The 27,607-nt window shown below is 37.8% G+C and overlaps 1 protein-coding gene across 7 annotated transcripts in view; it reads right to left on the bottom strand.

The window, feature by feature from the left end:
• CHRM3 (cholinergic receptor muscarinic 3) overlaps positions 1-27,607 on the bottom strand; it is a 567,870-nt gene that overhangs the window by 245,342 nt on the left and 294,921 nt on the right. For all 7 annotated transcript variants that reach the window (XM_070781879.1, XM_070781883.1, XM_070781884.1 and 4 more), the window contains one exon: positions 17,721-17,823. In XM_070781879.1, the coding sequence (XP_070637980.1) occupies positions 17,721-17,818 (98 nt within the window). In that variant the 5' untranslated portion in view covers positions 17,819-17,823. The remainder of the gene's footprint in view (positions 1-17,720; positions 17,824-27,607) is intronic.

Below are 27,607 nucleotides of genomic sequence, written 5' to 3'. Positions count from 1 at the left end.
GGCCACCAATCCTATGCTTTTAGGACCTGTATTTGTGAGATCACTTAACCGTAATTGCCTCTTGAAAGTCCTGTCTCCAAATAAAATTGCCTTTGGGGTTAGGGTTTCAACATAGGAATTTGGGTATAGACAATTCAACCCAAAGCACCCTGAAAAGTCAAAGAACTATTGTAGCTTTGTGAACAAAAAGGAGGTCAAAGTGTGTTAGTTGCTCAGTCATGTCTGACTCTGCAACCCCACGGACTGTAGCCCGCCAGGTTTCTTTGTCCATGGGATTTTCCAGGCAAGAATACTGGATTGGGTTGTCATTCCCTCCTCCAGGGGATGTTCTGGACCCAGGGATTTAACCCAGGTCTCCTGCATTGCAGGTGGATTCTTTACCAGCTGAGCTGCTAGGGAAGCCCCAAAAGGAGATGGTGTGAGTTTATTTTGAACTATGTGGCCATGATTTTGTTGAGTGCTGAGGGCAGCAATCATACTTTTCTTACAAAGCTATGTGAGGAAATACAGAGGAGGAACAGGTGTGTATGAATGCAGAGCAAGAATATAGATACTAGGCATGATTTGATGATCTGATTTCCTACTCCTAAATTTTCCACTTCAGATGTATTTCTCTGAAGTACATGAATAATCTCATGGAAACAGAAAAGACAAAAGAATCAATCTGGGTCAGAATTTACTGAAGTCAAAAAATAGATGAAAATGTATCCTCTCCTCACCCTAATCCTTCCAACGACTCAAATTTATGATCTCTTTTGGTTCCCACTCCTGCTAGCTCCCAAGTTTTACCATCAGGGAAGTATTTTCTTCCTGCAGTGGAAAGCCCTCCAGCCAGGAAGAGAGCAAACATGACCACCGTCTTCCCTCAAGGAACTGCTCATGAGTTTCAGGATTGTTGATGTTCTTGAGGACTTCTTCAGTTTTCCTAACTTATCCTACCTTCTCTTCTGTTGCTCATCTTTGCAATTATCCTTCAAACCCTCTTCAGATTCACCTCACTTCTCTTGAGTTATGGAATCAATATACTCATTTGGGTCTCATCAGTAATGAGCATAACAGCAGGATAACCTTACTATTTTTGAAAATAGCTGGCAAAATTTCAAAACAGAGAGGCACGACACTTCCTCACATCATCTCAGATGCTATTTCTTATTCCAGGAGAGTCTGTCTCTCAAAACTGCAACTAACCACAAGCCTTCAATTATTTTTGACATACAAATCATCTTGAACTAGAGTTTAAATCCCAGAGTGTTGCTTCTTGAAACCTTAATTCTCTTAAACACCACAGATTTACTGCACCCCCTCCCAATTGCTTGGCCCATGCATATGCAAAATTCTCTGCAGGATGAATGGCACCATCATCACAGAGCCAATTTCTTCAAAAGAAAGATGCATCATTTTTTTCCCCTGCTCGACAAATTCCAGTCTCTAAATATTCATCTAAGAGATAGTAAATGTTTTGCTCAAGATGCCTAAAAGTTTGGTCATCTTTCAGATTCAAGAGAAAGAACCTGGAACAGCTTCCAGGGAACTAGCCTAGAGGAAACTGACATAAGATACTGGTGACATTTGAAACTCCTAATACATTTTGAGATAGTTGCATCCCCTGGGGTCTCTTGCCTCAGGATCCTTGTCAAAACACTGGAATAAGTACTCTTTGATTTCATTACTTCACAATTGATCTTTCCAGACACTTGGTCTTGAGGGAAAATCTTCAAATGGTGTGCCTGAGCGGGCTGTAAGCCCTGAGTCTAAAAGGGGACCTTTCATTTCTCATCAAAATATGGAGAGAGCCAATTCTTCCACTGCTTATATGCACCTCCAAATTAGGAGACATCATCATGACTGAATATAAAACATTTAGAGTTCATTTAAAATTATGACTATTTTCTTCATAGAAGCAATATATAAAACGTAAAATGTATAAATTACTATATGATGAGATCCCCAGGTAGACAGAAGGAACGTGGCTTAATGTCACTCTAATCTATCTTCAGATAATTGCTTAGTAGTTACATCCTCAAGCTGACATTTTATTTAAATTAAACTGAATACATGGACCATATTATCTATGTCTCTTGGCTAAATGATGAAAAGCTTGTAGCCTCTGACCTTTAAAATATTTTCTTTTTTGGTGGGGTAAGACTCAGGAAATGTTCAAACAATTGTTGAATAACAAAAAAATTCTCTGAGCAAACACAAATCATATTCATAATATTTTTAAAAATTACTCTTATAATTAAAACCTTTCAACGTCCTTAATCGCACTTACCAATGCCTTTCTTTACTAGGATATGGGCTCCTACAAGGACTTCCTGGGTGGCTTAGTGGTAAAGAATCTGCATGTGATGCAGGAGATGCTGGTTCAATCCCTGGGGTCTGAAAGATCCCCTGGGGAGGGCATGGCAACCCCTCCAGTATTCTTGCCTGGAGAATCCCATGGACAGAGGAGACTGGGAGGCTACAGTACATAGGGTCACAAAGAGTAAGACATGACTGAAGCGACTTAGCATGCATGCATGCGTACATGGGCTCCTACACATTTACAATGAAATCCAACTGCTTCCTGGAGATCTTGAAGTAGCCCTTCAAGCCCCTCTGCCCAGGGCCATGACCTTGGATGATTCCTCACCTGAATGGGATTACTTCCTGGCTTTTCCTACCCTAGAGTGGCTTCCTGTAGCCCTTGACAACTCCCAACTGAGTCTGATATATTTTCCTGAGTGATGCTGGTTCCTTAATTCTTTAAGTCCCCTGGAGGAGGAAATGGCAATCCACTCCAGTATACTTGCCTGGAAAATTCTGTGGACAGAGAACCCTGGCAGGCTACAGTCCACGGGCTTGCAAAGAGCTGGACACGACTGAGCACAGCACAGGGACCAAGAAATCACTTGCTAACGGAGGGTGTCTGCTTTTATGGCTGTTCTCAGCTGAGATCTGAGCATCTTAATGACTTCAACCTCAGATCCTCTGCAGTTTTCCATCAACTCTCTGGATTCCTTTCACTTGTATTTATATATATTTCAGTATTTTGTTATGAACAGATAAATTAGTAATAAATGCACATTAAAAAGTTTCAGCCACTCACTATGTGTTACACAAATGTTTTGAATTTTTAGGAATGCTAGTAAAAACAATAATATGCAACTCTTTTCAATGATGGTACTTTTCCAAAGCAGGAAAAAATTATTTCCTGTGAATTTCCATATAAGGGGTAATTTTTGAGAAACACAATCCTATTTTAAGCACTTTTTTTTAAGATGAGAAAGTAATTTTGCATGAAATCTGCTCAATTTATGTTGAAGTAGCCCCCCCTCTTTTTTGGGTAATCATTTTGCCAAGCTGGGATCAATTTAGGAATTTCGACTATTATATCTCCTAAAACTAGCTTTCATGTTAAGTTGGAGAAACAAACTGGAATGTGAATCCATGGGATGCTGGGTGTTATGGTAAAAGGTAATGTACAGACTTTGAAAAAAAAGAGTTCACCCAGCAACCCCTCTTCTCCCTCTGAGGGGTTGCTGAGTGAACTTCTCTTTTCCTTCAAAGTCACATGACCCTCTGAGCATATTTTAGAACCAAATGAGCTTAGAAGCACCAGCAGAGTTCTTGTCTCTTATCCCTTTACATGCTCTCATTTCCAGAACTTGAATTGCTTTAAAATAATACGAAATGCCACCAAATCTCCAATCAGACAACTCCTGAAATCCAGATTGCTGGACCTTCTGGAGACCCCTCCCAATCATTTCCCTTGGAGACCATCTAAGAACCTCAGATTCTTCATGTTCAAATCCTACTCATGACTTCCCCTCCACTACAAAGTGGAGGTAGGGGAGGTAACCCCACTACCCCAAGTCCTACTTCCAGGAGCAATACCAAAACTGCTCTTTACATATGTAGATCCATTCTCCCTTTTCCTGGAATAATAAATCCCTCAGATATCTAGCTGGTTGCATGGTTACCTTCCCTTTAGTGAGGTGTGATTATGCAAGAAAGAGAAATGTTCCCTTCTATGCTCATTGTTTCCCACTCTGTTGACAAAATGTAATCCTTTCCCCATCTATTCCTTTTCACAGAAAAGCCAAATTCATCCTTCTAAAAAAATCCTCAGATTAGGTCACTCTGTTGCTCTGATAGGGTTCAGGGCAGGCTGCCCCAGAATGTGCCACTTTGGCACATAGATTATGTTCATTTGAAGACAGTTAAGGCTTAACAGTCTCACGAAGAGTTTTCTACCTCCCACTTAATCACCTAAAAGAATTCAGATGGACGACTCGGTCCAGGAAATGAACCATCCAGGGATAATGATAAGAGTGTGTGCTGGTATAAGAAGCTAGGGGGAGTCTGGGAGGGCTTATTTGTTCAAAATCATTGCCTCCACCTGGCATGGCAAACATTTGTTTACCAAACATTTGCTCTTTCCACCCTCCTGTGAATAATCTTCCTTCCCTTTGAAGCCCCAGACCGCTCCTCTCTTCTACTGAGCTCAGGGTGGCAACACAAGCATCAGCTGCCTGTCTGAGAGCTTCTCACATCTACATGAGATTTCTATACATATAAAGTTAAATTTGTTTTTCTCCAGTTAACCCATGTTATGTCAATTTAATTACTAAACTAATCAAAAGAATCTAGAAAGGTAGAAGAAAAATCTTCCTCCCTTCCAGTTCAAAGTCTTAACAATGGCTTCCTAGGTCAATTAGTAAAATATCCAAGGTTCTTACCATGGTCTACTTGGCCTCACTAAGTAGCACTAGGGCCTTTTTGATGCTGGTTCTCCTGGCTGGGCTTCTGATTTCTCTTCCAATAGGATCTTAACAGACCTTACTAAAAAGGACTTTCTTGAACACTCTCTATAGAAGAATACTGCCCTTTGCCATGATTCTGTTTCCTTAATATATTTAATAAGACTGATTTCTCTTGACATTGTATATTTACATATGTTCCTTCTGTCTGCCTCTTAACTAGGATATAACCTTTATGAAGGCACAGACTTTTCTATATGCTGTCATAACCTCAGCACCTAAAAGAATGTCTGGCACAGAGAATGTAGTCAATAAATATTCCAGATTTAGGATACCTCAGAAAGAGGAAGCATATTCTTTTTGAAGACATAGTACATGTTTGGTAAAGTGTGAAAGTGAAAGTCACTCAGTCATGTTCGATTCTTTGCAACCCCATGGACTATACAATCCATGGAATTCTCCAGGCCAGAAAACTGGAGTGGGTAGCCTTTCCCTTCTCCAGGGGGATCTTCCCAACCCAGGGATCGAACCCAGGTCTCCAGCATTGCAGGCGGATTCTTTACCAGCTGAGCCACAAGGAAAGTCCAAGAATACTGGAGTAGGTAATCTATCCCTTTACCAGTGGATCTTCCTGACCCAGGAATTGAACCGGGTGTCCTGCATTGCAGGTAGGTTCTTTACTGACTGAGCTATCAGGTAAGCCCTTGGTGAAGTGCAAGAAATTCCAAATACAAAATAATTTCTCTATATTTGTGGAGTGAGTTGAGGTTTTTGGTTTGACTTTTATATCCTTTTTATTGTCTTTCAAATTTTTTTTTCCTCTTTTTGGCAGCACGATCTTCATTCTCTGACCAGGGATCAAACCCAAACCCGTTGCACTGGAAGGGCAGAATCTTAACCACTGGACTGCAAGGGAAGACCCAAGTTTCTGTTTTTTTAATGTAGCATTTTCAAAAGTCTAATTCATGGGTGCTGCTATTTCATAATTTTTTTTTCCCCACTAACTAAAACCACTCTAACCAGAGATATTTACATTTTTATTCATGTTCTTATCACTGTTTTATACAAATGTTTACTTAACCTAAACTTGAATGCAAATCTCTCTGTGTACAACAGAAGTGGTCAAAGTCAAGGTAACAATTGGCTCTATAAATATTTTATTACTCATCATTCCTCTTGCAACTAAAATTTATGATACTTCAATACAGAATCCTCCCTGGGTAAGGGGGGATACTGAGAAAATCTCATTTTTTATTTTTCAACAAGGCAAATTAGTGACATTCAAACAAATCACATTTTTATTCTAATTGTTATTAAAAACTCCCATGGAGAGAACTGGTGAAGTCTACATTATTTTGAAACAAATAGAAAAGTATCATCTAAGTATATCTTCAGCCTTTATTCTTTGAGCTAAATTTTTAATTATGACTTAATCAATGGTGAATTTAACATAATAGTGGGACCAGAGTCATAGGGTCTTTAATTAACTGTCAAAAACATGAGAGTAAATAAGATTTCAGGGCAAGATTAACTGTCCTAAGAACACACAATGACTTAAACAACTTTAGAGGTGTCTGTGTTATTGCAACTTATTATGCTCAGTGAGTATCATTCCTTTTTCACCTTGTAACACAAATCCCTCAGAATACCATCAATACTTTGCTACCTGAATTTTAGTTATATACTATGTATAAATCAAAACCAATAAATATCTACAAGTCATGACTTTCTATTAATTTAGTACACATGAGTAGTTTTATATTATTTTAGTGAAAGAATCTTATGAAAAGGAATTAATATTTTTTAAATATTGAGAAAACAAAGATCGCTTGTTGATAAAAAAAAAAAAAACTAAGAGAAGACTTAAAGTAACTGCAGAATTTTAAACCAAATGTAGAAAAGACTACAGTAAGGCAGACCTCTAAGACAAAACACACTGGAAGACATACCTTCTTTCCAAATTGTAGTGGCAAAATAAGAAAAATAACAGCTTTTTAAAATTAAAAACATATAAATTAAAAATTAATTCTCAGCTTTTTGAGTTCATCTATTTACTTATTCAGTAATTAAACAAAGGTGTATTAAGTGTCTACTCGAGGCCCCCTCTTAAGTATTGGCAGCATAAAAACAAATATTATAAGATTCTTGCCCATGGGGTGTGTAAACAACACAGGCTCAGCAAAAAGACTATCATGTGCTGCACTAGTGTGGCTCACTCTTCACGCACTCATCTATGACTTTAGTTCTCCACAGGAATTCTTAAAACTCACTTACTCATTGTTTCTGGAATGCTTACTATGTGTCAGAATGTGGAGTATGTAAAGATGAGTCAGGGCTCCTGTTGGCCTGTAGGTGGGGAGCCCTCACTCTGGCATATCAAAGCTGTGTGACCTGGAGTTAGACATTTCACAGTCTCTGGGGACATCGCTTTTTTCATTTTTCCATTTTATGTCCCTTTCTTTGACGTAAATTTGAACCTCACCACTAACCTTGGTGAGGTCTGAATTAAAATCACCATTCTCCAAACTCTTACCATACCCAGGCATTCCTCTTATATCTCATTGAATCCTTTCAACAGAGTCTGTTCATAAAGTGGGCCTGATGACCCTTATTGGGAGAATGAATGGAAAAGCAGAGGCTAAAATAATTCAAGAGACAGGGAAACACAATTTATAGGTTTTAATCCAGGTCTTGAATCCAGAGCTGCTGAGTGCAAAACTGATGCTTACATCAACTATACTACTTACTACGTGGAAGTACTGCTAAACCATAGATACACCAACACAGAACACTATAGTCTTAAAGGATAATCTTCTAATTCAAAGAGACAGCAAATAAAACATTTAATATTGTCCTGAGAATGGAGTTTCAATAAAATTGAAAAAAAGGTCTTTGGATCTTTGTATGGTAAAATATTTGAGGGAAAAACCCAAGACAATGTGTTTGAGTTAACGGGATATATACATATATACACACTGAGTTATACACTAATTATATAATAATTACTTACCAGTTATACTAGTTCCTTCTGCAAATAGCTCCTTGAAAAAGCATTGCAATATATATATATTTTTAAAAGTAAAAGAAGGCATAAAAACATTTTATTTTTTTTCAGACTGACAACCACTTTAGAAGCAGAGAATTTACGGATTACTGTAAAGCACTAAGTATGGCCTGATGCACTAACAGTAGTATGTGATGGTGGTAAGAATATAAGGTGGCACTAGTAGTAAAGAACCCGTCTGCCAACGCAGGAGACATGAAGAGACACACGTCTGATCCCAGGGTCGAAAAGACCCGCTGGAGGAGGGCATGGCAACCCACTCCAGTATTCTTCCCTGGAGAATCCCATGGACAGAGGAGCCTGGCGTGCTACGGTCCACAGAGTCACAAAGAGTCAAACACGACTGAAGTGATTTAGCATGCATGTATTTATAATTCTTGAGTGCAACTGATTAAAAGAGGCCACATTTACATTACTAAAGACAGGTTTTTATAACTTTGTGATATGAAGACCACAGATTTGTTTCCTGTTTCGTACTAAACAGTTTGAAACTTAGAATGGATTTAACTACGTAGTGAAATGCTTTTTTAAAGTATATCTATTATAAGTATCAATATGCTCTAATTTACTTATAAAGATGATGTTCTGATATTACCACATGATGTTATTGTTCTGGAATATTCCCTCTAATAAACAATACTGATGAATAACCTCTGAACCCAGCATCAGGGGTACAGAGGTAACATTAGCTTCCATTAAAAAATTATTAACAAATAAAGCCAGAGATCAAATATAAAACATGTAGATACTTTCTTAGTAAAAGCAAACCAATTATTTATTCTAGGGCATTAGAAAAGAGATCTCACAACTCATTACTTTTCCTCTAAATTACTATAATTATTAAAATGCAGTATTAGTAAAAAAAAAAAATCCAAAATAATGTTCTAGGTAACCCAGCACATATTAGGCAATCAATATAAATTTATTTAATGAATGGACAATATTTGACCTTAAGTGATAGCTTTTTTTCTTAACACTTTAAAATTTTCCAAGTTCCTATATTAATAAGTAAAGTGGAATGTGAATGAGACTACATCTTTTAAAAGTACTAAAGTTTTTGGAGTCACGTTCTGAAACACTACATTTTCCTCTATTTGGACTTTTTCCCAACTAAAAAAGGGTGAGAGTGTGAAAGCTTAAGTTAATGAAACTCATCCCTAATCTTTTTGGATGCTCCAGAATACTGGGCAAATTAATTTATTGCATCATTTCCCTAGCTGCTAGGGAATGATAAATCAGGAGGGATTCATGGATCACTTAGTATTTATTCAATATACAATAAAGCATTTGTTTAGTGACTCTTTGTACTGCCACTAGGAAATACTATGATGAATATGATGTTGGTGCCAGTACTCAAAGAATTCAGTCTTAGGGGAAAACAATCAAGAAAATCAATAAGTTGCAATACAGAGCTATAAGTGCTGGGCAACCATGAAGCTAGCAGGGGTTGGGGGAAGACCATGGTGAACTTTGCCTGGGGAGAAGATGAGCAGAGCACGGGGAAAGCATCAATGAACCATGGAGATTTCATTCGGATCTTGAAAATGAATACACATTTGGCAGGAAAGGGGGTTCAGTGTACTCCAGGCAGAATGATGAGTAGATGCAAGCAATTTCCTCTATAATTTTCAGGAAACAATCAGTGGAGTGCGGAGTATATACAGGAGTCATGGAAGAGAGTAGTCTATATGACCTTTCATAGAAACTCAGCTGTGAAACCAGTTGAGTTCCCTCCTCTGTTATGAACACCAAACACAGTCTCAGACATTGCCCAATATCCTCCTAGGGAACAAAATCATTCTGATTGAGAAGCACTGGTTAGGAGGAAAAGGATTATGCTTTAAGAAAGAAAAAGTTCTGGTATCACAGTTTACCCTTCTTATTAGTAAGCAGATAGGAATGATTCATGACATTATTTTTCTCTAACACATTTTTCTTTGTTATATGTAAAAAAAGGCTATTACTTATCTCACAGGGCAACTTTGAAGATTAAATAAGATATTCTGAAGAGATGATATGTGTTAGGGGACTCAAAGAGGGACTGGCCCATGACAGTGCCTTGTAAAATGTGAGATGGGTCAGCAGATTAAAGGGGAGACTCAACTGTGTCAATTGCTTTGCAGTGTACAGATAATCAGATTAGTTTGAAACAGTTTTTGTTAGTTGAAAAATGTCCCAGAAAGATAGCTTTCAGCACCAACAGGATCGTGTTTTGTTCACAACTCTGAGACAGGCTCTCAAACTTTTTTAAATCTTTTTTTTTTTTTTTTCTAAATAGGAACTAAATGTATTACAACCAGAAGTTAATTCAGAATACCCTCAAAGTCATAAGTAACTCATGGAAGTATAACATAAGTTGAGATTTTGGCCACTCATTACTTGGTTCTATTTGCCATCATTTTTTTTTTTTTTACTGCTGTGTGTAGTTTATAATGCAGTATTTGGAAATAGGCTATATGTTAATATAATTATATAAGTCATTTACCAGGAAGATAGAGCTTTATTTTTTAAATGACATTTTAAAATACATCTATATCTGCTGGTTTTTCAAACTGAAAATGTCTTCAATCTTTTAAGGTCAGAATTCATGGTACTAGGCATTCTTAACTCCCTTTATACTATAGAAAGTTGCTTGCAAAATATGACTCCTTTTTCTTTTTATTTTTTTAAATTCAAATTTATTTATTTTTATTAGAGGCTAATTACTTTACAATATTGTATTGGTTTTGCCATACATCAACATGAATCTGCCACGGCTGTACACGTGTTCCCAATCCTGAACTCCCCCTCCCACCTCCCTCCCCATACCATCCCTCTGGGTCATCCCAGTGCACCAGCCCCAAGCTTCCTGTATCCTGCATCGAACCTGGACTGGCGATTCATTTCTTATATGGTATTATACATGTTTCAACGCCATTCTCCCAAATCATGCCCCCCACCCCCACCCCACCACAGAGTCCAAAAGGCTGTTCTATACATCTGTGTCTCTTTTGCTGTCTCGCATACAGGGTTATCATTACCATCTTTCTAAATTCCATATATATGTGTTAGTATACTGTATTGGTGTTTTTCTTTCTGGCTTACTTCACACTGTATAATAGGCTCCAGTTTCATCCACCTCATTAGAACTGATTCAAATTGTGTGCCATGCTTTTAGAAGATTAATCACAACAATTTTTATATTGCAAAGGATTTGATAGAAGATTTAAAATGGGGTAGATTTCAAGAATAGGATAACGATATAAAGCTTGTGTCATGAATCCACAAAGTTGCTATCTCGGAAAATAAGCAGCATTTAAATGGCAACCCACTCCGGTATTCTTGCCTGAAGTACGCCATGGACAGAGAAGCCTAGTGGGCTACAGTCCATGGGGTCACAAGAGAGTCAGACATGACTGAGTGACTAACACACTTATCCTCTTAGTTCAATGGTCTCAAAGAAAATATAGACTTATTTTTCCCCCAAAGCTCAAAGAGTAAGAAATTAAAGATACACCTATAAAGTAGTAGCTAATATCATAAATAAAAACAGTGTAGGCAAACACATAATTTTACGCCAAAGGAAAAAACTACCAAAATTTAAATCAATAAAATCTTCTCAACTTTTATGAGACCCTAGTCAACAATTTTGCAACTATAGCTTCTACTTGATTTCATAAAACAGCATTGAAAATTTAGTGTTGATAGTGGTAAAGAACAAAAACCAAAATCAAGATCTCTGAGCACGCTGAGGTTCAAAGGCCAATGGAATTCACCATATAAATTCAGACGTCAATGGTTTTGTTTCAATCGTCCGTGAAGCACAACCATAAATATAAATAAAAAGAGGCTGCTGATAAATACACACAGTTCAGGACAGCTGTATCTCATTCCTGCATCCATGATCCTCAAATATGAGTCCAATGGTCCCATAGTATGATAAGTACTCTTTTCCCTTCCATTCCTGTCCGGTATGTAATTTCTCTTTTTACAGAATGAGTATTTTAATGTTAGGCAAATATATCTTTTTTCAGATAATTGTTCAACAAAATTTGGCTTTAGCCCCTAGTAAACCTAGAGTCAAGTCTGATGATCATCACAGCAACTGTTGGTCTGCCTAATTGTGATTGATATTTTTTTCTCTTGATTCTGTGGTTTTATTTCTATTTGTTGTTTCTTAATTTTCTGTTTCATTGATAATTATTCTGCCTTAATTTTCTATTTCATTCATCTTTTTATAATCTATCTAAAGTATTTTAATGTATAAAAAAGCAGAGTACAGATACATTAATCAGATTAATCACAAACAAGTGAATAGTGGAGAATGAAAATGTTTAAAGGAAAACAACTAATAATATAAAGAAAGACATGTTTGAACATTAAAGTGGCTAACTTAAATATGGGGATGTTTCCAATTTCAGAATACTTATAATCAAAGTTATCATTGATCATATTATTAATATTCAGATAAAGTAAAATAATGTAATATCTCTCCAATATGGGAATATAATTGAAGGATCCTAAATGTATGAAATTACTTATCCTTGAGGCACAGTATGTTGTGATATTAAGAAAACAACATAATTTCAAAGTGAAATTTCATATCCTTCTGAGATAAATAATTTTATGTATGAAGGGCTTATATTACTGTTGGCTAATATGATCATCACATCCATTTGCACTATCTAATCATTTTCTAAAATGCAAAAGTGAAGCAATGTAAAGCATATGGACTTTAACTGGGTTTGAGCTTTGCCAAGAAAAGTCAAAGATTGAATAGATAAGTAGATGGAGGCATAGGAATGATTCAAGCACTTCCTAAAGAGTTTGCTTGGGCAGCATATTGCATGATCAGACAACATTAGACTCTGTTCAGTTTTAAGTGCAGCTGTTTCTGTACTAGATTAGTATTTATTGAGATACTGTAGTATTTTACTCTTAATGTCCCACATGCCCCTAGCAAAGTTTTTAAAGATAAGGTACCTGAACCAGGAGTCTTTAGACTAGAACATCCTCTTAACATGGCAGTTAAAAAAGATTTTAAAGATGAAAACTTCAGTGAAGGAGAAAGGGAAGTGAACAGCCATGCCTTAATGAAATCAGGATGAGCTGCTCACCAAAATATTAGATTTGCTGGCCCTTTGACTTTGTCCAAATCCTTTAAAAATGATGGCCATCTCTCTCTGCTTCCACAGAGCATACCAGATATAATATCAGCTCTGGTGAATTACCATTTTTATTTGTCATTATTTTATATATCTAGTTCACTGGCTAAGTTAGTTCCTAGCTTAAGTACAATTTCATCTGCTTGTATCTAAAATTAAAACACATTTGCATTATTCATCGTTCATTTCACAAACATTTACTAAAGTCTAATATGGTTCAAGCATGCAGGATCCTGGAAGAATATATCTTTTGTTCCAAAATGTTCATTCTCAAAAGTCAACACAAAGTGCTAGAGGAATGATAGGAATAAGAAAAAGTCTGATATAATAGTAAATATCTGTGACAAACATGCATATTTTTGAAGCCATTTGATGTATACATATAACATAATAAATGTCTTCACAATCAATTCAGCATCCATATTATTCCTAACTTAAAATAAATAGAGGATACATTTACCTGTTACTTTAGATTTTTAAAAATGAATCCTAATTAGTTTAGGGAACTTCTCTGATTAAAGTGAATTAATGGCAAGTGAAAAATAATGGTAGAAATACAACGTGAGCTATGCTTAACCCAGGGTTCATTTCAGACACTATTAATTTCCTTCTCATTAGCTGTTTCATGTGGTGACAATACGATACATTTTAATCTTCCTCTGTCCATATCCCAGGCACTCAGTGATACAAAGAATTTAGAAAAATGGATTTATCTTATTGGAAAAGCTTTGCATGTCCTAATGTCTAGTCAAGGCTATGGTTTTTCCAATAGTCATGTATGGATGTGAGAGTTGGGCTGTGAAGAAAGCTGAGCACCGAAGAATTGATGCTTTTGAACTGTGGTGTTGGAGAAGACTCTTGAGAGTCCCTTGGACTGCAAGGAGATCCAACCAGTCCATTCTAAAGGAGATCAGTCCTGGGTGTTCTTTGGAAAGAATGATGCTAAAGCTGAAACTCCAGTACTTTGGCAACCTCATGCGAAGAGTTGACTCATTGGAAAAGACTCTGATGCTGGGAGGGATTGGGGGCAGGAGGAGAAGGGGACGACAGAGGATGGGATGGTTGGATGGCATCACTGACTTGATGGACGTGAGTTTGAGTGAACTCCAGGAGTTGGTGATGGACAGGGAGGCCTACAGTGCTGCGGTTCATGGGGTCGCAAAGAGTTGGACACGACTGAGCGACTGAACTGAACTGAACTGAACGTAAAATCTTAAAACATAATGGTCATCACTGCCTGAATCCTTTCAAATGATTTCTAAAATGGCATGAAAAGAATCTATGGCCTTATTACAAACCTACTCACCACAAAGAAAAATTATACACATGGCCAGTTCATCTTGATTTCCAAAGGAAAAACAAAGGCATCTCATTAACAGACACTACCCTGTATTTGGGGCTTCCCTGATGGCTCAGACAGTAAAGAACCTCCCTGCGATGCAGGAGGCCTAGGTTCAGTCCCTGGGTCAGGAAGATCCCCTGGAGAAGGGGATGGTTGCCCACTCCAATTCTGTGGACAGAGGAATTTAACTCTAGGGATGCTCAGTGAGTATGTGCTTGTGCCTCTCTCTGTATTTTGTTTTCCATTTGTCCTCCAAAATAAACATTTAGGAAAGAAGTAAAAATGTCAATTGTTTCTTTAGATGTAAGACAGCTCTGCCCAGGCATATTATCTGGGTAAGCTAGGACCCTAAGGTAAAGTGGATAACTGTGTCTCAGGCATTAATTCAACTCCTCAGGCTATAACATCTTTATTGGTCTCCATTACCTGAATGTCATAGGCACATTTTTGTCTTAACACAACTCCTTGAACTTTTTATAATGTCAGTAGTGAAGCAGTGATGGTTTTATACTGAAGAAAATAATTGTCACCTGTATGAAATAAAACTTGATTACAGTGAGCACAAGGGGTGCTGACATGGACACATGTTCCACTCAGCTTCAAAGCTGCTGCTGCTGCTGCTAAGCCACTTCAGTTGTGTCCGACTCTGTGTGACCCCATAGACGTCAGCCCACCAGGCTCTCATGCCCCTGGGATTCTCCAGGCAAGAACACTTTGCACTTATTGATTTATTTTTGAACTCTGAGTAAAATAACATCACTATATGTCAGAAGATGTCTTTTATGAAAAGTTTCTGATGCCACCTTATCTTCTTCCCTCGCAATGGGAAGCATGTCATCTCAGTTATGGGGTGGGTGGAGGCTAAAGCAAAGACTCCAGTAACTACCTCTATGGCCCACACCACCACTACACAGTCATTTTGAAAAAGAAAAGTCTCCACTGCAGCTCAAATAAATAACTGGATTTATGTTATTTGTTGGTGACAACGAGGAACTGTGTGTCAGAGCGGCAAGAGAGACGATTCCATGTATAACTTCTAACCCTGACAAATGCACACCCCTAGTTCAGTTAGTCCGCCTAAAAATTTACCAGCATCAACTTACTTTGCTGGGTGGATCATGCAACTAGGAAGAAGTGACATTTAATAAACACTGGTGGCTGTGTGCTAACATTAATCTTATAATAATGTCACTGCCAGGTTATAACCCCCCTTTGCTCCTGACAGCAGTGTGACATCAGGACACTGATTGGGTGGCAATTTGTAGAAGTCAGGGATGCTTTTGGCCCATGGGTCACTGTCTGTAGGAGTAGGCAGGCAGAAGATACTGTCAGATTAGGCAATAGGCCTCATGTAGGCCTCCCCCATTTGCTTCTGATATTTAATGCTCCAGTGACTTCAACAAAGCCTCAACTCAGATTCTTCATTCAACCAAGGTATCAATGATCGTCATCAGCTGTTATCATTATTGTTATTATTATTGAAGAGGTTCAAGCATGCATTAACTAGGTATGTTCAATTCTGAAACAGTGACTCTGGCTGTTGGGTGGGGATGGAACTGAACAAAGACGAGAACAGAAATGAGAAGGGGATTTAGCGATGATGGTACAAAACTGTTAAGACCAGAAAGTGGTGAGTATGACCTGGACTCAGGGTATGGCCCTTGCCATATAGGGAGAGAGGAAGATGTTAGGGCAGTGGTTCTAAACCTTGGTTGCATATAAGAATCATCTGAAGAACTTTCTACAGTTTTGAAGCCCAGCTCTACACTCAGAACTACTGGCTTAATTTTCTGAGTACAGCCTGAGTACCCAGGAAATTGTCTTTTCACAGTGAGGCTGAGAACCACTGGGTGGTCACAGCAAGGCTTTGGAGGACTTGATGAGTTAGATGTGGAGAGGTTAAGATGAGGGAGGTAATTTGTATGACAGCTAGAATTGGGGCACAAGCAACTAATTTAATTCATTTCCAGAGATGGGAAGCCCAGATTTTTATGTGAACTCTTCTGATTTTTTGATTTGACATTTTTTTAAACACATGTATTGATATATTAATTTTGTGTTAAGCAAAAAAAAAAAAAAACAAACAAACAAACAAAAAACCCTATACAATAAACAACCTAAGAAAGCTGGAACATGCAGGTGACTAGTTGCAACTTCTGCCTTAAATCAAGAAGGTTAAACTCTAATTATAGATTTAAGACTTTCAGAGAATGTAGAAGATAAATTCTCTGGAGACTCAGGGAAACACATTGATTAATTACTTGATACCTTATTAAGAATAAAGGTGACCTAGAGTATTTGGTACATGGCAACTGTGAATTTATTTTCTCCCTCCTTACCTTTCTTCCTCCCTCCTTCTCTCTCTCTCCCTCCCTCTTTCTAAGGAAGCAAAACATTTTTTTTCAAGGTCATGGGTTAGGGAGTACAGCATAACATTTTTTCCCCCAAGGTCATAGATTATATCTAATTAAGTCTCAAGGCTATGCTACTTCCCAAATGTGGTTTTCAGCAGACATTTTGGGAAGGAGGATTGAGCAGGGCAGCTTTACTTTTTTGAAAATACAATTTATATAGGCTGGACTCTTTTCTAAATACAAACCAAAATTTCAAAAAGTCTACAATAGTCCCCAAAATATTTTGAAAATTGAATACAACAAAGCAATGAATCTTATAATCAAGTATCTCTTAGAGCTAACATACCACTCCCCGCCCCACCGCCCCCCTCAAACACACACACAGAGCACTCATCAAAGTAGTCTGAACTGAATTAAATCAGGAGCTACACAGCTTATATCTCATGAGAATCTAATTTCAGAATATCCCCTTCAAGATAACTCATAAAACAATAATACCTTCAAATACTGTATTTTTTTGCCTTTATGTCATATTTATGTCATTTTACACTACGGGAATACTTGTCTCAAAAACGAAGAGGATCAAATAATCATTAATTAATTCCCATGTGCAGTCATTTAGTTTAAAATTTGGTACTTAGGTTTGCCTAAGACTGGACTATTTTGGAAAAAAAAGTTACATCTTTCTGTTAGATGTTAGACTTTTGTATACTATATTTATAAACATACCAGGGGATCTGTCATATTTTGTATACTTGAGTTCCAAAGATTTATATATTAAATTCCATTATTTTCAGAGCCATATGAGCATGGAATTTCCATTCTCTACTGGCATGAATGTATTCTTAATTTGTATTAATCACACAACAAAGGAAATGAAGGGTGTTGAGGAGTCTTGTATGTCATATTATAAACACATGCTCTAAGCAGAAAAGACAAAGATCATCTCTAACACATGAAGTTTATTCTTCAGAACAAATTCCACTCTTAATCAACAACAAGAAAAGCAGAAATGGATATAACATCCATGGCTATTCAAAGGATGAGAAAGCAAACACTGAAAGTCTTACATACCTATTCCAGGTAGGATCCTCAAACCAGTCCAATGTATCAAAGACTGTGCTGTGTGCTGAACCTTCCTTGTAGAAAGAAACCAGATGCCATGTCACCATGAAAGCTGAAAACCAGAGAAAGGAGGAGTAATCAGATCTAAAACAAGATAAAAGCAGCAGGAAACTTGGGATCACTGAATTGTGAGATGGCATTTTAACAAAATCACAGGTTTCATAAATGGAGATTTATTCCAGTGTTTCCCCAAATGAATTTCAGCAAGAAACCTTTTCATCCCACAATACCTGTTAGCATCCTGCCACAGGAGGGATCCACAGCAGTTACTGGGGAAACGACTTGTGCAACGTACTTCTCTGCAAGTGACACATCTCGTATACTGTCATGTGGTCACATGTTCTCAGTGTGAAACTTTCAATAATTAGGAGTACTTTATAAGCTTCCCCATTAAAATATGCACATCAGGTGCCTATATTTATATCACATACAGAAAGCTTGAATGTTGTTTCTTTCACAAGTTTCATAGCAAATTAGTGAAGAATCATGAACCTGACTAGTACAATTTCTTTCATGGCGGTGAGTATCTGACATTCACTCATCATTCTGATCAAAATTTACCAAGTAAATAACAAGAACCAGATACTGGGTTGAGAAAATGAATAAGATTTGGTCCTGCCCTCAAAAACCCAAGTCCACTCATGTAGGAAAGGCCACACTTGGACCCACAGCAACCCTGAGGATGAAGTCATCGTGTTCACGGTGCAGACAGGACCCACGGGTGTCACACAAAGCAGAGGGTCCGTAAGCTAAGCCTCGAATGGTGAGTAGGAGGGGAACAGACAGACAAAGGGAGATGGAGGTGAGGTGGAGGAAGAAGGGGGGTGAGGAGGGTGTGATTCAGGCAGCATGTTCAAACACAGGAAGCTGTGAGGGAGAATGGCATGTTCTGAAAGCTGCCTTATATCGGGTCTACAATAATGTGAGGGAACAGAACGTGCACAAAGGAAGTGGCAGAACACCCTTTTACAGATTTAAATAACCATAAATCAGCCCAACAGTACAAACACAAGCACCCACCCAAATAACTGCATACAATTAGAAACTATCCCCTAACTCCTATACACATGTCATCTCATCCTGGACTCACAAGGTTGAGGGGCCCACCCAAGACCAGAAAGTGATTTGTATAAATAAGTTCACTTTTTTAGATTCTGAATGTAAGTGATATCATATGATATTTGTCTTTCTCAGTCTGACTTACTTTACTTAATATGACAATTTCTGGGTCAACCCATTGCTGCAAATGGCACTATTTCATTATTTTTAATGACTGAGTAATACTGTTGGTGTTTAGATGCTAAGTCGTTTCTGACTCTTTTGCGACCCCATGGACGGTAGCCTACCAGGCTCCTCTGTCCATGAGATTTCCAGGCAAGAATATCTGGGTTGTCATTTCCTTCTCCAGGGGATCTTCCCAACCCAGGGGTCAAACTTGCCTCTCCTGCACTGGCAGGCAGGTTCTTCATCACTGAGCCATCAGGAAAGCCCATGACTGATATACTTTTTACAAAACAGAAATAAGACTCATAGACATAGGCAACAAACTTATGGCTACCAAAAAGGAATAAGGGGGAGGGATAAATTGGGAATTTGCAATTAACAGATATGAACTACTATATAAATTAGATAAACAAGGACCTACTGTGTAGCACAGGGAGCTTTACTCAATACTTTGTAATAACCTATAATGGAAAAGAATCTGAAAAATTTCATATATATATATGTTATATATATATAATGTGTGTATACACACATATATATGTAAATAAAACATAATCACTGCTATACACTGAATCATTGCAAATCAACTATATTCAACACAAAATAATAATAAAAGAAACTAAAAGAAAACTTCATATAATTGGGGAAAAATTGATTCACATAGACAAGTCTAGTCCCCACTCTGTGCAGGGAGAGGGGTGTGTAGCATGTGGTATGACACCTTATTTCATGACATATGTTTCCTGATTGCACTGCAGTTCAGACTCCAGGCACAACCAAAGCGCTGCCGCCATCACCTTTTCTGTTTCAAGTTTTAGGAAAGCAAGCATGGGGTAGAGAGATTATGATTAGTTCATGTGTTTTCACCCCCTGGGTTTTGATATGTTTAAAGAAGACTTCTTGGTGCAGCCATATTGAAGGCAGGACTGGTGACTGGGTACTGGTGACTGTGTACCGTCCAGTAACCATGGAGAATCTGGTGGTTGTCTACATTCGGCTCTGATCCTCAGATGCCCTCTGTGTAACTGTTACATATGAGCCTTGCTCAGGCCTCCTGGTTTTTGCTTCTGACTTCATCAGCACTTTAATAACTTTGCTGATGTAGTGTGTGGATAAAAGGGCTTTGCACTATGGTCAGAGGTTGAATTAGTGTATCTATTCAGAGAGGAAGAGAGGCCAGCACTCATTTGTAACATGTGAAAATGGGGAGAGCCAGCACGGAGATTGGGAAAATGCAGGTTTATTAATATAAAAATGGAGAAACCTTGTCTATGACACATAGCTTATGTAAGAAAAAAAATCTAAAGAGGGCCTGTGATGTTCTCCAAGGGACAAGAAATATAGTTGCTGAGGTTGGAGAGACTGGAGAGGAATTTTTTCCTTCTTCTTCCTCCTCCTCCTCCCACTTTTCCTCTTCTAAACTCCTAAAGTGAAACTGCTTAGAATACATCTTATTCAGTTCAATTTCTCATCATGAGAGTGAGACTGGAAAATCTTGTGGTAGCCCCCAAATCTCCTTGCCCTCATGAAATAGGATATAAGCTTTTATTTTCAATGCTTTTCAATGCTTTTAGTTTCAATGCTTCCAATTGAGACGCTGTATGCCTGTTATAGGCTCCCTGAGACCTTATAACATATTAGGAATTATTTTAGCTTTAAAGAAGCGTGGTTGCTTAAAAAGGCAGATTCTGCTACAGAGGCTTTCAAGATAGAAACCAATTCCAGGCAACAGATGAGCAATAATGCCTAGAAAATGGACAAACATTAGATGTAAGACAGACAAAATCCAAGTGACAGTACCATCCAGATATGCAACTTGCAGCAATGCTCTTGTGTTGCAGTTGCTTGACAAACCACACTTGTTATCACAGAAGTAAGCTTGTTCTTGGGTACTGGCAGCAGAGAGCAGATGAAGCAGAAACACTACCCGAAACCAAAACAAAGAAGCAAATAAACAAATCAAAATATCTCTGAGCAACCTAAAGGAAGAAAACCTGGACAAGTCATATAAAGAGAAACTGAACTATACACAAACTTCTTAAATGAGCAATTTATGGAACAATTTTATTCTGAGTGTATTTCTGACTTGTTTGTATGGACACTTAAGAAATTCAAGGGGTCTGATAGATTTGACCTCCATGATTTGTGGTATAATTCAGCACTTGCTGGCATAGTAGAGACTGGTTCTCTGCAGAAACCTGACAATTAGCTCCTGTGAACTCTGGAATGAGAAATCAGGTTCTATGAAAATTTGTACAAAAAGAACTTGAATGTATAACCCATTGAAGAAGGAGTCAGGAGCAGGAGGGTTGATGGACAAAATGAGGGAGCCACAGACAGAGGGAAGGAGGATTAATAATTTCCTTTGTGGCATGAACACACGAGGCATTGATGAATTCATCTAATCATTTCAATAGCTTTGTAAAGAAAATATCACTGTCAGTAGTTTACAAATAGAGAAATTATAATTTTTTGATAGGCTAACTCACTTAATACACAATAAGAAGTGGCCTTCTATTGCATTAACTAGATTGCATTAACTACAATTATAATACAATGCAGCTGAGATTATTGGGGAAACAATTGATAGACTCACATATTTCAGTTGTATTATACGTATGTAGAGCCACTGAATCACTGCCTCACCTATACCTGTATTTAGAGTCCTTAAATATATTCATATCTTTGGACCTAGTAATCCACTCACAAATTATCCCAAGCAAACAATTCAAAATCAGGAAAATGTCACTGCAGCATTATTCATAATAGTGAGTAATAGAAACTATTTGTGTATCCCACAGCAGGGCATCTAAGAAAATATGGGCATATTAACTCCATAGTATATTAAGTTGCCATTAAAGTAACAATTAAATCACAATACAGAGAAAGTGGTATATCAAATTGTATGTTCTGATTATAAATAGGTACAAAATATACATGTGAATAAATATTAGCCACAGGACCAGAATAAAGAAAATTGTGGTACTAGGGTAGAGTAGTTATGAATGCATTAAAAAATCTTAACACCATTCTCATAATATATTTTAAAGCTTTACTCATTTGAAATACCCACTCAATAGAAATACAGACTCACAAACACGATATATTTAGAACACGCATTTACAAGGTTAAGTGGTTTCCAGCACACACAATATTATTTTGTTACATTGTTAACTATTTGATAGTGGAGAAAAGAGTTTGGAGATCAAGATATACTTAGGATGACGCTGAGATAAAATACATATATATTTTAACAGAAGGTAGAATTCAGTTTCTTATAATGATGGTCCATGGAGAAACTAGGTAAGATTACAAAAACAAGAAGACTTGTTAACATGATCACTAATGTACATGATTTTAAACAGATCTATGATCAACAGTCTTTTCCCATTGTACCATAGCTTTCATCTTCTTACATTCCCTCTGTCCCATTTCCTAATATATATAAAAAAAGAAAAAGCTAAGGAAAATTGGCCAGCTGCAGAAATCTCCCATTTCTTCATTTTCTTCATTAAGACATCACCCATCTCCCCAACAGGATCTCCTCCACCCCTGGGAAGCCATTTAGCCTTACCAGGGCAGGGAAGTGCTTTTGAAGAAGCAACAGCTAATTTTTGCTTGCTGACCTCTATCTAAGAATAAGGGTGAGCCAGCAAGTGTTCATCATTTGTCTCACATGGTATCATATTCATCTCTCTCTAGTCTTGGTCTCACTCCTGGCTTTAGGCAGTACATTTCTAGCATTTGCTGCTCCAAAACATCTCCTACCCTCTAGAAGTAAGATTAAGGGGTAAAAGCTACAGTGCCTATCTCCTGGCTCCTTAACTCTTAGAAAGCAAAAGAACTTCCTACCTTCCTGTATCTGTAAATCTCACAAATCATTAGAAATTCACAAACCACATTCCCTGCCCCTCCCCTGGCAGTTGTTTATACATTTGTATATAAAGAGAAATGCAAAATTCAATGTAATTCCAGTACCGTTCAATCTCTTTTGGATAAGCCAGCCTATTAGCTTTTCTCTCCCACTCTCTTTTAACATGCACGCGCGTACACACACACACACACACACACACACACACACACAGAAGTGTGGCTTTAATAAATGGAGAAGAGAAGAACACAGTTTGCATTTCCAAACGTGACTTTGTCTATTTCCTTTGACATGTGGGGTAGATCTCCTTATTTATCTGGGTGCTCCTAACCCTGTTGACATAGTAAAGTTTACCACTGGCATGCATGTCATCTGTTATTTCTTGACCAATTCAAGTTGGGAAGACATTTATGTTTAACTTGACCTCATCTTACCTCCTGCTGACAGTGTACTCGTCTCAGAGGTCTGACCATGATGCACCTTCAGCCTTGGGGTGTTGCAGCCCTTAGATCAGAATCATCTTCTCCTATGGGATGACACCCCAGCCCCAGTGACACATTCTCCAGCTGTTTCAGGGTCCTATCCATGCCACACTAGAACTTTAGTCCAAGGCGTTCCTCCGATTGACCTTGTTACACTGCGAAGTTCACTATGATGCTGGCAAAGGGCTGCGTATGAATTAGCTGCCTGTCTTAGACACACCTCCTTCTCACGAATACAAACCTCATTCTCTGGACTGAAACTCCAAGAGAGAAAGTTGGGAGGCACCTATTAGATTGCGTTACTTTCCTTTCGCAGTCATTCTTATTTTGCAGAATTCCTCGGACTCAGCAAGGGGGCATGTCTTCCTTTTCTTTCTTGGTATCATAATCTCAATATCAGAGAGTGAACCTACATGTAATAAGTTGAAGAGTTTCCCCCTATACAATAGGACTTCAGTTTTTGAGGCTGACCCTTGATAATCTAATCTTTATCAATCTACCCTTGATAAATCTAGAGGATGCTTTCTCAAAAAGTAATTGGGATTTCCTCTCATAACCATGAGGATGGAGTATAACTTACAGCCTAGCACTCTCCTATTTCCCCCCAAACCCTAGAAAACTATAAAAAATAAATGAAGTAACTATTTTGAGGAACTGGAATAGGTAGTACAGGGCTGTGATGACAGAGAAAGGAAACCAATAAGAGAAAAAAACCCTATATCTGGATTCTTTATTTGGGAGAGGTTTCTGGAAAGTGGGCACACGAAAGGGAAAGTCAAACACATCTTGATTGCCTCATTGAACTGAGGAAGTGGTGATCAATGAGGATTCCAGGAATACAATGCAGAAGATGCTCAACAACATTAGTTACTAGGAAAATATAAATTAAAACCACAATAAGAGGCCACAATACCCCTAAAACAACTGATTACAGAATGTTGGCAAGGATGTGTGGCAACTATAGTGCTCTTACACTGCTGGTGGGAATATAAATGATACAACCACTTTTGAAGACAGTTTCACAGTTATTATGTAGGTAAACATATGTTTAATATGCAGGTGAGCAATTTTACTCCTATTTACCCAAGAGAGATAAACATATATGTCTACACAGAAACTTACACATCAATGTTCATAGCAACTTCATTCATAATTGCCTCAAACTGGAAAAAATGTCCATCAGATGGACTGGAGAAAGCAAAACCTTGATACTGTCAAACAACAGAATTAAAAAATCCAAGAGAAAGGGAAGAATCACTGAAACCATTACAACACCACGTAAAAATATTATGCAGAGCAAAAGGAGCCAGACACAAAAGTGAATATTGAGGAATTTCTTTATTAAAACTCTAGGGAAAAAAAAAAATCTAAGGGTCAGAAAGCAGAACAGTATTTGACTGGGTTTGGGGGTAGGGCAAGGGGGTGTCAGCCGACTAGGAAGGGCAATAGGCGAACTTTGTGTGGTGAGGGAAATGTACCAGGACTTGGTTTAGTGGTAATAACATGGCGGATAAATTTGTTTAACCTCATCCAAACATGTAGTTAAAGTGAGTGCTTGTTATTGTATATACATTATATCTCAATATAATATTGAGATTAAAATGAAATTTTAATTGGTGGCTTATTCTTTTATTAATATCAGGACTGATCTCTTAAAGTATTTTGTCATTAAAAATTTTTTTTAAATAGGACATTAGGCACATTAGGGAATGTGAAGATCTTGCATTTGTTTTAAAATAATCCAGTATTGGGACTTCCCCAGTGGTCCAGTGGCTAAGACACTCCCAATGCAGGCAGGGGGCACAGGTTTGATCCCTGGTCAGGGAACAAAGATCCCACATGCAACAAGTGAGAGTTTGCATGTTGCAACTAAGACCTGGCTCAGCCAAATAAATTAATTTAAAAACAAATCCAGTGTCTTTGGGGAAAAGGTATCCTAGAAAGTAATGCGCTGCCCATGTGCTGCTAATTCCTGAAGGCAGGTGGTGAGCACAGGGGGTTGCTTATGCTTTTCTACTTTTGAATATGTCTGTAATTCTTTAATTTAAAATGTTTTCAACATCTAGTGGATTGCATTTCTTTAAGACATTATTAACATATTAGTTAGCATTAGATGTCTACTTTACTTACTTTCCACACCCTTATCCCCTGATTATGTGTAAAGTCTTTCTGTGTCTTTGTTACGCTTTTCATGTTGTCCTTTACTTTTCTCCCTTCATCTCTTAACCAACAACAACTTACACAGAATCAGCCTGCATGGCACATTTAAGCCAAGACCTGAGTAATCTGAGAGAAAATTAGTTAAACTTCTGAGTCTGGTTCTTCACATTCAACAATCACGAATTTCAATAAGCCTGGCCTGCAGAAGAGAGGCCCCTTCAGGAACAAATGAAACAGCCAGGTATGGAGAAATGCCATTTTGTTAAGAAGTCTGCTTAACAGGATGATTGAAACAAACGGAACAAAGAAACCAATTCAACACAGTGAACACAAAGAGACAGTTCGAAACATTTAAAAGGGAAAGGAAACTGGACTTAATTATTTTCATCCTACCTTTTTTCCCTTTTAAGACATTCAGCTTCTTGCTAACTTCAGGGAAAGTTGGCTCCAGGCTCCTAGTCACAGGAGTGGGATTCCGCTCCACAGGTGCTGAGCCTGGTTCTGGCTAACACAGAGTGTGCACAGGCTCCATGCTGACATGATTTTTATGGATTTTATGGATCATTTTATAGATTTTCCAGTGAGAATGAAGCCCAAGATGAAGTCAGTCAAAGTGGAAATTGATTAAGGATGTAGACGGCAGTGTTCAACTATGTAGGCAAGAATGCCCTTTAGAGAAATTAATGTCCCCTTCAGTTTCTTAGTGATGCATTAAACGGAATATAGCGCTTTCCCCCTGTTCCTATTATGTCTAGAACTACCCATTCTTTCTATGAATAAGACCCCAAACTGATTTTCTAATGAGCAAGAGTGGACCAAAAACATGTATTAATTACCAACAAAGAACATAAGCTCTGCAATCACCCTCTGATGGGATAAATTAGAACTTTGTTCTCCAGAACCCAGCCTATTATGGACAAACTGAGAATTGTTCTTAATGTTAAATTGGAACAATAAGGCATCAGGATAAGAGTACATGCTGTACAGGGTCGATACACAATCCTATTATTATAGAACTCTTATTTTCCTTTAGACACATTCCTTTTTCAAATATATCTTCTTGGGGACTTTTCTGATGGTCCAGTGTTCAGGACCCTGTGCTTTCAATGCAAAGGCACAGGTTCAATCCCAGGTTGGGGAACTAAGACCCCACATGCTGTGTGACTTGATCAAAAAGTAAATATTAAAAAAATAAATAAAGTACATCCTCTTATAAAACGTTTTACCTTAGGAATTAAAGAATAAAAATTTTAAGGAGTCTGACTACAGATAAAGGGACAGAAAAATTCCTAGGATAGAAACACATTACACTCGTTTCTTTACCAAGATGCTTTATATTTAATTATTCCAAAGGAAATGACAGGTAAAGAGCACAATACACAGTATACTAATGCATATATATGGAATTTAGAAAGATGGTAACGATAATCCTGTATGCGAGACAGAAGAAGAGACACAGATGTATAGAACAGTCTTTTGGACTCTGTGGGAGAGGGAGAGGGTGGGATGGTTTGGGAGAATGGCATTGAACCATGTATAATATCATATATGAAACGAATCGCCAGTCCAGGTTTGATGCATGATATAGGATGCTTGGGGCTGGTCCACTCGGATGACCCAGAGGGATGGTATGGGGAGGGAGGTGGGGGGGGGTTCAGGATGGGGAACATGTGTACACCCGTGGCGGACTCATGTTGATGTATGGCAAAACCAATATAATATTGTAAAGTAATTAGCCTCCAATTAAAATAAATTTATATTAAAAAATAAATAAAAAAGAAAAAAGAGCACAATACATACACTAGTGTGTTTCTGGGATGTGGAGAAATGTAATTATATTCTTTGCTTTTGGGAAGTTTATGATATCATTTATGCAAAAAGATAATCATGTCATAAATAAAATGATATAAAGTTTTTATGTATGTATGTATATTATATACATAGTGTGAGTCTATCTATCCATCCATCCATCCATCCATTTATCTAATGTGGTGCTCAAGTTCTTGGCAGTGAGGACCACAGTGCTGTGGGAAATGCATAAGTTTATAAAGGATAAATTGAGAAAGAAGGAAATGCTTTGTGAGAGCTAAGCAGATCTC

This window comes from Bos indicus, chromosome 28, assembly GCF_029378745.1.
Source record: "Bos indicus isolate NIAB-ARS_2022 breed Sahiwal x Tharparkar chromosome 28, NIAB-ARS_B.indTharparkar_mat_pri_1.0, whole genome shotgun sequence".
In the NCBI taxonomy this organism is placed as follows: domain Eukaryota; kingdom Metazoa; phylum Chordata; class Mammalia; order Artiodactyla; family Bovidae; genus Bos; species Bos indicus.
The sequence above is the reverse complement of the archived record's forward strand: the minus strand, read 5'-3'. Positions and strand labels throughout refer to the sequence as shown.